We start from the raw sequence: 14,586 nt of genomic DNA, 5'->3' as shown, positions 1-14,586 counted from the left end.
AACAGTCTGAGCACCAGCAGGAACTTCAGACTTCTGTTCTCGGTAATCCTTTTTCTAACCTTTATTTGGATTTCTCTACACACCCCAATCTCTCACGTAACTATGGCTGCGAGTAGGTCATTTGCAAATTAAAGAAAAGGAAGATTATGCGGGGAGGATCCGAGACGTTGGCCAGACTCTTCAGGACGATGGAGATGGGTAACCACATGTCCTGAAACCCGGGAGGCGAAAGCACATGCCAGCTGACTCCTAGGTTTGGGGTGATGTCGCTGTGCCCCAAGGTGACGCAGCTGTGTCACTGCGATGCAAGAAACATCAGCCCTTCCCAAAGCAACTATTTTCTGTTCTGTGAGAAATGAGGGGCAGGGGTCTACTCCAGGTCTGCAGAGCCCTTTCCCCACCTTCAAGTCCCTAACACCATGCCGGTGTTTTGGTTCAGTGCCAGCTGAGGGGAGGGGGGGAATCACCCCTGTGATCATGTGCAGCCCCTGGGGCTCTCTTTGAGCTCCATCTCCCCTGCACAGAGCCGCTCCAGCGCTGCCTTGCTTGTGAGAGCTCACAGTGCAAGCGCCTATCTCCCGGCACACGCTGGGCTCGGTCGGTGTACCGGTGTAGCTCAATGCATTGGGTTGGTTTGCAGCACTGGAGGCGCTGACCCTCTTATGAAACTGTTCCAAGGGCTTGTTAAAAAAACTACATTTCCTAGCTACAATATAATCCCAGGGCAGGGATTCCAGTCATCCATAAACTCTCTAACACTGCCACTGTCCCCTTGGCAAGGGGCCCTGGGATAAAATGGTTCTATGCTGCCATATACAGCCGGAGGCATCGCCTGATGCTCCTTCAGGACACCCCGTGAACATGGAACAAAAACCCCAAGCACTGTCAGGATCTGTCCTCTGGTGTCCGTGCCTTGGCGTGGTGGGACAGCTTGCGTGCTCTAACGATCCCCAGAGTCTGTGTCGGCGGGGGCTTTTTGCTCCGGGCAGGTTCAACCAGGCTGGATTGGTCTGTGGAGGAGAGGCGGACAACAGACACCCTGGTCCTCCAGGTTGGGGGTTAGGCACAGGGCTACCAACCCTGTCCCGTAAAAAATAAAATATGTTACGGAAACAGCAGCGGAGAAATCGACTGTTATTGTGTGTGATGGCCCGCAGGAGTCAACAACCCATAGGACTGGCAGCGGTGAAAGCCAAGAGGAAGCCACTGGCATGAAGACTGAAGTGCTCACCACCAAGACAAAAACCAAACATGGTGTTTGGAACACATGGACATCTCAGCAGAGATGAGACGCTTCAGCTTACACATCCTGGGTGTCAGCGAGAGCAGATGGACGGGATCAGGAAGATTAACAACAGCCTCGGGCCATGTGCTTCGGACGGACACTGATTCCATCACCAGAGTAGCAATAAGATGGACACCTGAAGGCAAGCGAAAACGAGGACGCCCGAAAACAACATGGTGAGGAGCTGTGGAAGCCGAGCTGAAAAACCTGGGGCACAGCTGGGGAACCACTGAAGACTTGCCAGAAACAGACAGGGATGGAGGAGCTTCGTCGCTGCCCTAAACACCAGAGACGTAATGGGAACGTGATGATGATGATGACTGTCAGGTTCCTACCTCTGGGTTTTCATTCTGGAGAGTTCACAGGAACAATGAATAATGAATGGTCTGTCAAAGGCATCAACAATATTCCATGCAAACGACGCTGAGGTTCAGAGGCTGATCTGTTCCTGGCATTAAGATGGTAATTTCTCCCTCTCTGCCAGGGGCCAGCAAGTGCAACGCCGCTATCTGATATCATTTGGCTGCCCTGCCGGGAGGGTCTTTGCCTGACTTTTGTAATGGGATCCAGGAGTCCTGGTGGATCCCCCGTGCCTCTTAAACAGTTAAGTAGATGTAGCAGCCAACTGCTTCATTTCATCTGCATGTGATGAGGAGGTTGCAACCTTTCCTGGGGAGGAACCTTGCCCCAGTGAGCCAGTCCTTGGTTGGCTCTAGACTGGATTCCTGCATTGCACTCTTCCTGAGGCTGCATCTGGAGATCACTTTGAAACTTCAACTAGTGCAGAATAGCAGCTGCAAACTTAGGACCTGAGCCAATGACCATGGGAGTCTTCCCATTGGCTTCAGTGGACTTTGGATAAGTCCCTTAGTGGCACAGCTCTTCACAGGAGACTTTGTTTCTAGATGCAATTTCTGGCACTAGTTTTGACCTATAAAGCACTTTATGGTTGGGATCATGGCTACCACAGAAACGCCCTCTCGCCTCATGTTCTGTCTCAACAGCTGTGATCAGTCAAATCACTCAAACAGAGAGTTCTCATTTTTAGGACCAGATCCAAAGGCCATTGACGTTAATAGGCATCTTTCTATTGATTTCAGTGGGCTTTGAATCAGACACCCACAGGCTGGAAGTAGGGTATCTTCACTTAGAGGTCACCAGCTGTGGACTCACACCCCATACTGGTCTGAGAGGCCAAGTTTATTGACCTTCAATGTGTATTTCAATGCCCCCCTATTTCTGCTGACTTTTCCTGGAGGGGATGAGCCGGAGGGGCCAGCACGGTTTTAGGAAGTGGTGCAGAAATGTCAGTGAGAACTTCCACTGACACTGGGGTTCACTTTGTTAATTGTTCACTTTGTTATTTCATTAGCGCGTTTCCAGCTGAGCCTTAGAGAGTTCGGAAAACATGTTTTATCAACCAATCAATGTCGCTCTCATTGGTTTATCCGTGCCCACTCAGGGATGTTGTATTTGGGTCTCCAGCAAAGATTATAAACACACTGATCCAGGTAATCAGAGAGTCACATCGGGGTGAATCTGACCCACAGTTTCCAGTGAAATAACTAACCAAAATTGGCAACTGTTTCCATTCATGTAAGGCCAGATCTGAATGGACCCAATGGATTTACACCAGTCCACACCGGCTGAGGATTTGACCCATTACGTTTGCCAAAGCCACTTCTGAATGCTAAATATTGGGGCTGTAGCACCTCCTTGATCTAGCTGCACGGACGCATCTAGTTTTCTGACCTGCTGTCGGAAATCAAGGGCACCAAACTCCCATTCTTGCATTTCTGCTCGACGGGCTTGAGTTATTTCAGTTCAATCTGAATCACTGTTTCTGAACTAATTTGCAGATAAGTGTGAAAGCGTCTAGGTTTGAGCAGACATCTTGACACAGTGTGTGCTAATTACAAATACTGTACCAAGGTGTGAATCAGCCCACAAAGCCCTAGGTTAGCAAGCCTTATTTCACCATCAAAAACATTCACCACAAATTAATGTCTGTAAAAAGGGGGACTCTAATTACCACGAGCAGTTGTCAAATATAAGAGATTTGTGGCTATTCCTATTTGACTATGTTGCACTTAAGATCTAAAACCAGCTGTACTCAATAAAGGGACACACATATAATCAGCAACTGGGGCTTTCTCCTGGCAGTTTAATACTGCCCCCAAGGCGGCTTCTGTTGGATCTAGAGGGGGGCCTGATATGGGTCTGTCAAGTGAGACTGGGAGTTTAGTCTAGAAATCAGATCAGTAAGCAAGGTACTCCTATTCTTTTCTATTCCAGTTCTTGGTATCTGAATGTAATGATGCCCTGCTTGGGTCACCTACAGCACTGAATCCAGGACATCTCACGCTACAAGCGTGACCTGGGTCCGCAAGCTTGAAATCAGTAACAGACTCATATTCCTTTTACATGATTCAGCCACTAGAGGGGGACAAAAACACACTGGGCCAATGCATTTCATGAGCAGGAGGCTTCAATGGGAATTTTGCTCAATTAAGGGCAGCACACTTAGGCCCAAACATTTGTAAAGCCACATGGTATCGGAGTCCTTTGGAACACCTGAACTTTTATATTGTCCCAGTTAGTCTGGTTATTTGTCTGACTGTAGGTGTCAGTGTACTGATTTCAAACTGGCCCAGGAAAACTGATGGAGGAATCTTCATGAGTCGGTGTCTTTGGATTATCTCTGATGGTCACCAAGCTTCACCGGGTGCCTTCACATTGATAGCTTAGAAGGAACAAAGTGGCTCTATTGCATTGGCCCAAGCAGCAAGGCCAGAAACTCCTGTGTGGCCAAGAAGAGACAGCTGGTTCAGCAGGTAGAAGCTAGCTCCAGCAGTATGGACAACCCCAGGTGTTCACAAATCATGAGTCAGCCGCCACCCCACCACAAAAAAATCATGAGATTTTAAAAAATAATATTTGCCTTCTGGGGTTTAAGCCTTGATTCTGATGTATTCACATGATTCCAGCAGCTGGGGCTTTAAGGAAAAAAACACCAAATATCCTGAGACTCGCAATAAAATTGCCAGAGTTTGCCACACCACTACAAGCTCAACATTCCCACTGAGGTGCTTGGGAGCCTCACCCAAGAACTACAGGACAGGTCCCTAAAATGTTAGGGTTCTTTATTTTACACCTGGTCTCCATCTGTGGAGCAAGCCAGCCAATTATTCCAGAAGACAACACTGGTGGCTTTTCCCCCCTTGATGAATTTGATCCAAATACCAATTGCCTTTGGCCCAATTGGCCATTTTATTCTTTTTAAATAACAGCGGGGCACAGACTATCCAACAAATTATTGGACTGCATTGGAGACAACTTTTTATTTCAGAAGGTTGAAAAAGCTACTAGGGGGGAAGCTGTTCTAGACTTGATTTTAACAAATAGGGAGGAACTCGTTGAGAATGTGAAAGTAGAAGGCAGCCTGGGTGAAAGTGATCATGAAATCATAGAGTTTGCAATTCTAACGAAGGGTAGAAGGGAGAACAGCAAAATAGAGACAATGGATTTCAGGAAGGCAGATTTTGGGAAGCTCAGAGAGCTGATAGGTAAGGTCCCATGGGAATCAAGACTGAGGGGAAAAACAACTGAGGAGAGTTGGCAGTTTTTCAAAGGGACACTATTAAGGGCCCAAAAGCAAGCTATTCCGCTGGTTAGGAAAGATAGAAAATGTGGCAAAAGACCACCTTGGCTTAACCACGAGATCTTGCACGATCTAAAAAATAAAAAGGAGTCATATAAAAAATGGAAACTAGGACAGATTACAAAGGATGAATATAGGCAAACAACACAGGAATGCAGGGGCAAGATTAGAAAGGCAAAGGCACAAAATGAGCTCAAACTAGCTACGGGAATAAAAGGAAACAAGAAGACTTTTTATCAATACATTAGAAGCAAGAGGAAGACCAAAGACAGGGTAGGCCCACTGCTTAGTGAAGAGGGAGAAACAGTAACAGGAAACTTGGAAATGGCAGAGATGCTTAATGACTTCTTTGTTTCGGTCTTCACCGAGAAGTCTGAAGCAATGCCTAACATAGTGAATGCTAATGGGAAGGGGGTAGGTTTAGCGGATAAAATAAAAAAAGAACAAGTTAAAAATCACTTAGAAAAGTTAGATGCCTGCAAGTCACCCGGGCCTGATGAAATGCATCCTAGAATACTCAAGGAGCTAATAGAGGAGGTATCTGAGCCTCTAGCTATTATCTTTGGAAAGTCATGGGAGACGGGAGAGATTCCAGAAGACTGGAAAAGGGCAAATATAGTGCCCATCTATAAAAAGGGAAATAAAAACAACCCAGGTAACTACAGACCAGTTAGTTTAACTTCTGTGCCAGGGAAGATAATGGAGCAAGTAATTAAGGAAATCATCTGCAAACACTTGGAAGGTGGTAAGGTGATAGGGAACAGCCAGCATGGATTTGTGAACAACAAATCGTGTCAAACCAATCTGATAGCTTTCTTTGATAGAATAACGAGCCTTGTGGATAAGGGTGAAGCGGTGGATGTGGTATACCTAGACTTTAGTAAGGCATTTGATACGGTCTCGCATGATATTCTTATCGATAAACTAGGCAAATACAAATTAGATGGGGCTACTATAAGGTGGGTGCATAACTGGCTGGATAACCGTACTCAGAGAGTTGTTATTAATGGTTCCCAATCCTGCTGGAAAGGCGTAACAAGTGGGGTTCCGCAGGGGTCTGTTTTGGGACCAGCTGTGTTCAATATCTTCATCAACGACTTAGATATTGGCATAGAAAGTACGCTTATTAAGTTTGTGGATGATACCAAACTGGGAGGGATTGCAACTACTTTGGAGGACAGGGTCATAATTCAAAATGATCTGGACAAATTGGAGAAATGGTCTGAGTTAAACAGGATGAAGTTTAACAAAGACAAATGCAAAGTGCTCCACTTAGGAAGGAAAAATCAATTTCACACATACAGAATGGGAAAAGACTGTCTAGGAAGGAGTACGGCAGAAAGGGATCTAGGGGTTATAGTGGACCACAAGCTAAATATGAGTCAACAGTGTGATGCTGTTGCAAAAAAAGCAAACATGATTCTGGGATGCATTAACAGGTGTGTTGTAAGCAAGACACGAGAAGTCATTCTTCCGCTCTACTCTGCTCTGGTTAGGCCTCACCTGGAGTATTGTGTCCAGTTCTGGGCGCCGCATTTTAAAAAAGATGTGGAGAAATTGGAAAGGGTCCAAAGAAGAGCAACAAGAATGATTAAAGGTCTTGAGAACATGACCTATGAAGGAAGACTGAAAGAACTGGGTTTGTTTAGTTTGGAGAAGAGAAGACTGAGAGGGGACATGATAGCAGTTTTCAGGTATCTAAAAGGGTGTCATGAGGAGGAGGGAGAGAACTTGTTCACCTTAGCCTCTAAGGATAGAACCAGAAACAATGGGTTTAAACTGCAGCAAGGGAGGTCTAGGTTGGACATTAGGAAAAAGTTCCTAACTGTCAGGGTGGTTAAACACTGGAACAAATTGCCTAGGGAGGTTGTGGAATCTCCGTCTCTGGAGATATTTAAGAGTAGGTTAGATAAATGTCTATCAGGGATGGTCTAGACAGTATTTGGTCCTGCCATGCGGGCAGGGGACTGGACTCGATGACCTCTCGAGGTCCCTTCCAGTCCTATAATCTATGAGTCTATGATTCTATGATTCTATGAACCCAGCTCCTTGGGTGAGCCTGTCAAAGAGGTTTGCTGGGACAAGCTTCCAGGGCTGGGATCCAACCTCCAGAGAGTCAACTCTGGATGGGCCTGGGCAGCAACATTTTGGATCTAGATTCTGAGCACCCCAAACTCTGAAGGTGTTTGGATCTGGCAGTTTGGATGAAGCCCTGGTTTAATGTCAGTGCATCACACACATAGGTTCATAAATCCATGCAAGCCAGTTACAGGAGAATAGTATGTGTTATACTGGGGCAGTGATTAGAGAGAGAGAGAGAGATATTAGATGATAACTGAAGAGATGAGAGGCTGCACTCATGTTATCCTACCTCCGTTTTCAAGGGAAGTTACATATCCTAACAGCTCAACCATCAGCCCAATGATGGTCCAGTCAACTATGTGCTCTCCCAAGGTGGGTATTGGAAATGCCATTTCTTAAGATATGTAAAACTTGCCTAGACAATGTATTCCAAGCTACACTGTAGGGATGGACTAGATAATCGAATGGGCCTTTTCCATCTTGAGCTGCTATGAGTGGCATAGTCCAGCCTTCATCCGCTGAGTTAGTTTTTTCCAAGCCATTGAATAACTGACCATGTGTAAGCAACCCACTCTTGCCCTGAGTGATGCAGAGTGCCCGTGTATTTCACATGAAATGAAGGGAAATCAGACCCCTGACCTTCCTAGCATGGTCCTAGAAGACAGACATCTCTATTGCAGCTCCCAGTGCCATGGTCTCCTGCTCCTTTTATTTCACTTTTTTGCCTTCCCAGTGAATTGCAAGAGGAAATCCTCCTCCAAGTGGTGCACGTCAGAGCTGAGACGATCGGTATTAGAGTTTCCAACGTCACGGTTACTTCTGCTCTCAGTTAAACCAGTGGACTCCAGAATAAATCCACTGAGCTAAAAATCTCAGCGTTACTCTGGATTTATACCAGAGCTGTTTGTACCGCATCAGCCACAATGCGACTGGCCCCTCTCAATAAATAATAACAGGACCCATTTGTCTAGAGTTATTTAGAGCTGGATCTTCACTTTGCATAAATCAGCATAACTCCCCTGAATTCTGCCAGTTTACACCAGCTGAGGATCTGGCCCTTCGGGTTTAATTTTTTTCTGGTTTTATGAGTAACTCCACCCACCAAGCTAAAAACCTTGAGTGATTCTAGGTTCCTATGGTGTAAATCAGAACAGAATTAGGCTCCAGAAGGGATCTGTTTGTTTGCTTGTTTGTAGGTATTTAGTTTTCGGCAAACTATGGGCCACTTTCCGGGAAATCAGAAGGAATTTGTACTGGTGTTTAAAAGGTCACTTTCCTTGACTAATTATTAGGTAACCCCTAAAGGCAGGGATCAGGGCCCCCTACCAACTAACGCAAAGACACTTCCCTGCCCCAGGAGCTCACAGTGCGCTGCAGGTGAATGAACAGGCGAAAGGGAGGGAGTGGGGCTGGGAGGACAAGAGAACTGCAGACAGGTGTGTTCCAATCCCCTCTGAAACCCTGAGAACGCGTGACAGATTTCCTGCTCCCACTGGCTCCCTCTGCAGGCAGTTTTCATCCCAGGGAGGACGGATACATTCGGGGTATGTTTCATGTATAGTTCGCAAAAATCTATTCTCAATATCGGACGGGGTTTTACCGTAACACCGGACCCTCTTGTTAAGTTCAACTACATCTCATCAGCAGCTAGCGTCTGCCCTTCCTTTGGCCAGGGTACAGTGGGTAGGCTGAATAACAAGCTGTCAGCTGGCCAGCAGGAGTCTTCAGTGCCTCCTGTTTGAAGTGCCACAGATACTTGGCGGGAGTTAACTTCAAAGGCGAAACAGACAGAGCGCTCAAAGGCTGCTCTGTCTCCTTTCTTTTGCCACAGCTCTCCATGACCTGCCAGCCATGCTCATGCCTACCTAGCCGCCCCTCTGGGGATGCTCTTTCGGGATAGATGTGGGACTGGGGCAAAAATGCGCAACATCCGTTCTCTTCTCCGCTGGGCTTTACTAGCGGCTTGACTGTTATTTCACTACAGAGAGCATCAGTGCATTTCAAACCCGCATCCTTCCAGAGTAACCTCGGTTTCATCACCCATGTCATTCTGGCTCTTTTCAAAACAATTTGCCCCATGGCCTGTATATTTGTACTGTTTCTTTAAATCAGTTGCAGGAAGCTAGACAAGATGGGCCCTGGGTTCTCAGCAAAAGCTCCCCATTGAAGCCTGGAGACACAGAGAGTAGCTTTAGGGATAATGCTGGTTTTTCCCTTATTCTAATGGAGTTCAGTGTTGGAGGAAAAAGGCTCTTTCTGTGATACTTTACTACTGCCAACTGCCAGGCCTTGCTAACAGAGAGAGAAACTCAGGGCTTGTCAATCAGATTTCCCACGACTCTTACATTAAAGGAGTAAACTGTATAACAGGCAAATTTTTTAAAAAGCAAAATACAGCCTCACAAACCACACTGGCTCAGGACCATTCTCAGTGCACACCAGGCTCTCATCGACCGAGGTTCTCTAGCCAATGAATATCAAGTTCCTTTCTGTCGGCATGGCATTTCTGATTTCGTAATTTGATGAAGCAGATCAAAATCAAATGTGCACACATCAGCTGCCAAATGCACTGATTTCATACAGACACCCAGAGGCGGATTCTCCACTGCCTGACACCTTACGGCAGCATGTGCACCTGGGCAAAGGGAGCGTGAAATGCTATCAAATCAGAATCCGACACTCACGCTGGTGCTGGCATTTTACTCCCCACTTTGCCCTCCCTGGGCCAAATCCTCAGCTGGTGCAAATCAGCACCACTGCAGTTTACATTTACAGGGCTTGATAGAGGATTGTGTAGAAAGAGAGAGAGAGATGGGTATGTATGGAGATAGATAGATAGATGGGAGTGTATGGAGATAGATGGATGGATGGATGGGGGATACTTGCAGATAGGTTGAGGAGTCTGGCCCCCACTTTGCCCAAGTATAAATGATGACACAAGGTGCAGGGCACAGAGAATCAAGCCTTTATGGCTTCAGTGAGACTTCTTATGCAAAGAAGTCGAGCTGGATTTGGTCCTTAAACAGCTCGGCTGGTCTCCTGACCTTGCCTTGCAGGGTTAACACAGCGAGTACTCGGAAAAAGAACTACGGCACTAATCCTAATGCAAGTGCAAAAGGCTGCTAAGTGTTGCCAGAGCTGCACAGTTGGCACAAGAGGAGCAGAGCGCAGTAAATGGATGGCTAACATGCTCGGCTGTTTCTGTTCCGCGTCGGTGGGGGCTCGCTGTTTGACACTCCATTTTCCATGCCAGGGACTGATTTCAAGTCCTGCGTGTAAAGCCCACGCTGCTCCTCATGGACAGCAGCACCCCCACTGCCCATTTCAATGCCATGATTGAGCATTATACGGAAAGCAGAGAGCTTGGCCAGCTCAGAGGCCCTGCACCTCTGAGATCAGGACTAAAAGGAGCTAGCAGAATGCTTTCAGCTCAGCTCCTTCCTGGGCAGCGGTCCCCATCTCATTGTGACTGTCCCACATGCTTTGGCACAGGGCCGAGCTAGGACTGCAAATTAGATCTCTGCTGCCAGGACTGTGGTCACGCCAGTCAGAGAGGGCAGTAGGAAATACATCATTCTGCAGGAACAGATCTGCCATAGCTGAGAACTTTGCTCTTTAACTGCTCCCTGGACCTTTTGGGGTTTGCTGGATTTCTCTCTCTTTTTTCCCCCTTGCCATTCTCCTCTCATTTTCTCTGCCATTCTTTCCATTTCTCCCCCAGCACTGGCCCTAATGGATCATAGGAAATCTCCTCCTTACATTAGCCCATTTTCCATCTAATCAAACATGTAAGAGCAGCTGAGATTGTTCCTTCAGCTCTAATGGCCACCTGAAAAGACAAGCATCATTGCTGGCTTGTGGCTTCAGTGTGACTTTTTCTGGCAGAACATTCATGGATGAGGAACTTCTGCTCTCCAGAGTCAGATCTGCCCCCACCCCAAAAAAAAAATAAAATCAGTGAGCCCCAAATCCTGCTCGTTTTCCTTTAAATTCCCTGGGAGTTTTGCCTTGAGTAAGAACCTCAGGTTCTGTTGCTAGGTTCTATTCCCTGCCACTCCAAAGACCTCCTGGGAGATAATCATTCCTAGTCCTACTTCTCCTCTATGAACCAGACTTTGAATCCAGTTAGGTCGGCATGCCAGAGAAAAAAAGTAATCGTTCTAGACTGGTACATTGCTGCATTGGCTCGGTCCATTATTTATGTAAGGACTGATTGATTAACTGGCTCTTTCATGCTATGTAGAGGCAATGTGGGTTCTTCCCAACATGAGGTTCACAGTTAAACTTCCCATTATGCAATTGGTGTGTCGTGCTGGTCCATATTTACTCCATGTAGAATAATCCAGGATCACTTTTCAAAATCAAGCTAGAGAGTGTGGGGGTGGGGGGGAAGAGCATTAGTGGTTGAAATATCTCACTGCAAACCAGTGGATTAAGGGCTTGATCCAATGCCCCTTGGAGTCAATGGAAAGACTCCTGCTGATTTCAATGAGCTTTGGCTCAAGCCCTAAATACAGTGGCGCTGAAGCTGAATATCCATCTATTTGCTTTTTTCATCACATGCACACCTGCGATTTCATTCATAGCAGGGTCAGAAACAGATTTACAAATGTAGCATCCACACTGACCCTGTTCAGCAACTACAGGGAACCGGTCACTCTTATCAAATTAAAATAAAATAAAAAATCCTCCGGGGGAAATGGAAAAAGAAGCCGCCACCATGACTCACAGCTCACAGGGCTAATGTTTGGTATAGGAAACCAGCATTCTGCAGGAGAAGAAAATGCGTTTGGTCCCAGGGAATGGTTTTGTTGGACTCTTCCCGTCCATCCATCTGTCATATGCACCTAAAACTAAACGGCCACAATTTTCCTCTCTCTCTCTGTCTCCAGCACCCTGACCTACAAGGACCCTGACAACAGAAAAGCAAAGGTGCGGTGAAATTAACCATCTGTAAGTTTCCCCCTCATGCGAAGCCCTTAGGGAATGATGGGGGGGGAGGGGTTAAATCCACCCCCCTCCTTTTTTTTTTTTTTTTTTTAATTTCTTTCTCCAAATTGCACTCGGTTGTTCAGGATCAATCCGAGGGGCCGGACATGGGCTTAACTTTGTAGGTATCTATTTATATCCAACTTGAGACCAAAGGCAGCGCCCCCCCCCCCGACCTCCAGCCTCCGGCGACGCAGGATGTACCCCCACCAGGGCAGCCGCCCCCTCACCACCCCCATCCCCACCCCAGGTCCTCACCTGCAAGCCCTTGGAGAGCGGGCAGAAGAGCACCAGATGCACCAGTCTCCGGAGCCGCCGCATGCTGCGGGCTCCCCCGCCGCCCCAGCTGGGGCTGGCCGAGCCGCACGGGGAATCGAGTCCGCCCCGGCGCCGGGGGGTCCGGCTGCAGCCCCGGGGGCGGGAGCGGGGTGCCGGGGGAGGAAGCCCCCTCCCGGGCGCGCAGCTCAGCCCCCGCCGCCAAGACAATCCTCGGGCGCGGCGGGGTCCGCGGCTCTGCTCCCCCCCGGGGGCGGGCTGGCTACCGAGCCCGGCTGCTCGGCGGCTGCATCGGGCACGGGGGCGCGGGCAGCGGGGGGCGAGGGCAGCCGCTCTCCCCGCGGCTGGGGCATCCCCCCGGCCCGGAGGCTGCACGGGATCAAGCCCAGCTCGCTCCGGCCCCGCTCAGCCCCACGCCTGCCCGGGCCCCGGGGACCCCCCAGGCGCCTTCCCCGGGCCGGTGCATGGGGACCCCGGCGCCGGGCGGACACCTCCTCCCGCGGCTGCGGGGCGAGCGGCGGGAGCTGCAGCCGCGATGCCGTCTGGCTCCTAGCGCAGCGCAGAGCCCGAATTAAAGGGGAAGGCGAAGGGAGGCTTTCTGACGGCCGATAGGGAAGGGGAGGGGGGGTTGCTTTCCACTCCTCCCCCCCCCCCCATCCCCTGCTGCGCTGAGCGCGCCCCCCCCCCCCAGCCTCCATCGCCCCCCGCCCGCTGGTGCTTGAGTCAGTGTTTGGGGGGAGCTCTTTGGGGGAGATGAACCCTGGTGAGATCTGGGGGGGCCCGTCGTGCACCGCAGGCAGGGGAATAGAGAGACAGGTCCCCAGTTTCTTTTCAATCCAGCAGCCCTCTTGAGGGTTTCCAGACCCCATTAAAGGCCCTCAGCGAACAAGGCTGCTCTGGCCCCTAGATAGAGGCCTGGGTTGCTGAATGAGCTTTCCCCCTCTCATTTCAGTGCAGGAGTGTCCCCAAAGTGCGCCTGGCTCTTTGCTGCCAGATAAAATGCAAGGACTTTAGCCCATGAAATTACCCCCCGGGGCTCTCATCTTGCAACTACATCTGCTAGCCCTGGCCCACCCGGAGCCCACACGAGCAGGTCCCATTGCAAGATGGCGGTGGGGGTGACAAAAATCTTGTTGCATACCTGTCCCTTCTAATAAACCTAGAGCTATCTATCTATCTGTCTATCTATCTATCCCCGTCCACCCCATCTACCTATCTATCTATTGTAGGTACCTATATGGCCCTTATCATTATAATGCCTGAATACCTCATCTGAAGTCTCATTCAACTTCAGAGAGTACGCCCAGAAAATGTATCCTTTTCCTGCAAGATGTTCAACTGGAAATAATGTGTTTAGCTGACAAAAGCATTTCAATAAAGACACTGTTTTTTCTGACCAATAATTTACACACGCGCACAAAAGCGCCCTGACCTGTTCACAGTAACTAACCTGTGAGAGCGTTCCCAGTGCTACACATTTCCCTTTTGTTTTATGTTCCAGTAGGTGAGGCTTATCATAGAAACTCCACAGAGCTATTCTCATAGCCAGAAGGGACCACCATGATCATCCAGTCCGACCTGCACAGCAGGCCACCGCACCTCGCCCACCCCCTCCTGTAATGGGCCCATAGCCTCTGGCTGAGTTACTGACGTCCTCAAATCTTGATCTAAAGACTTCAAGTCACAGAGGATCCACCATTTACACCAGTTCAAATCAGCAAGTGATCTATGTCACACGCAGCAGAAGAAGCAAAACAAAACAAAAAATCCAGGGTCTCTGCCAATCTGACCTAGGAGAAAATTCCTTCCCTGTAGTGAGAAAACAAATTCCAAGTTTCTTTCTTTCATCTTATTAATTTAACAGTACACTGATAACAATATTAATTATTGTTATTTGTATTACATAGAGGCCCCATTGTGCTAGGCCTGGTACGAACGGATAGAAAAAGACAGTTCCTGCCCCAAGGAGTTTGCAATAGAAATAGACAAGGAAGACAACCAGCAGCACAGAGAGGGGAAATGACACGGGTAAGGTCACACATAAAAGTTAAAACTCATATTTTTAAAATAATTGCTTGCCTGTGTTATTAACAGCACTTTAGATTATTAAACCTGCACAGATAGATTTGTCGTTGGTTTGGTTTGGTTTGAATCTACTTCCCCTTTCACTGTGTGAGCTATTTGTTTACTTTTGCACTTCACTCAAAGTGGACTTTGAAACCAGAATGTGGTCACTTTCACTTTAGTTTCCCATTGGTTTCTATTCAGTTTTTCTTTCTGGTTCTTATATATT

General features: G+C 48.1%; 1 protein-coding gene across 1 annotated transcript in view; it reads right to left on the bottom strand.

Moving 5' to 3' along the window:
* DIPK1B (divergent protein kinase domain 1B) overlaps positions 1-12,859 on the bottom strand; it is a 42,865-nt gene extending 30,006 nt beyond the window's left edge. The window contains exon 1 of the mRNA XM_054007270.1: positions 12,276-12,859. Coding sequence (XP_053863245.1) covers positions 12,276-12,338 — 63 coding nt within the window. The 5' untranslated portion in view covers positions 12,339-12,859. The remainder of the gene's footprint in view (positions 1-12,275) is intronic.
* Between the last annotated feature and the right edge of the window lie 1,727 nt (positions 12,860-14,586).

This window comes from Malaclemys terrapin, chromosome 17 (genome assembly GCF_027887155.1).
Source record: "Malaclemys terrapin pileata isolate rMalTer1 chromosome 17, rMalTer1.hap1, whole genome shotgun sequence".
NCBI lineage: Eukaryota > Metazoa > Chordata > Testudines > Emydidae > Malaclemys > Malaclemys terrapin.
This window is presented reverse-complemented; position numbering and strand designations above follow the sequence as displayed.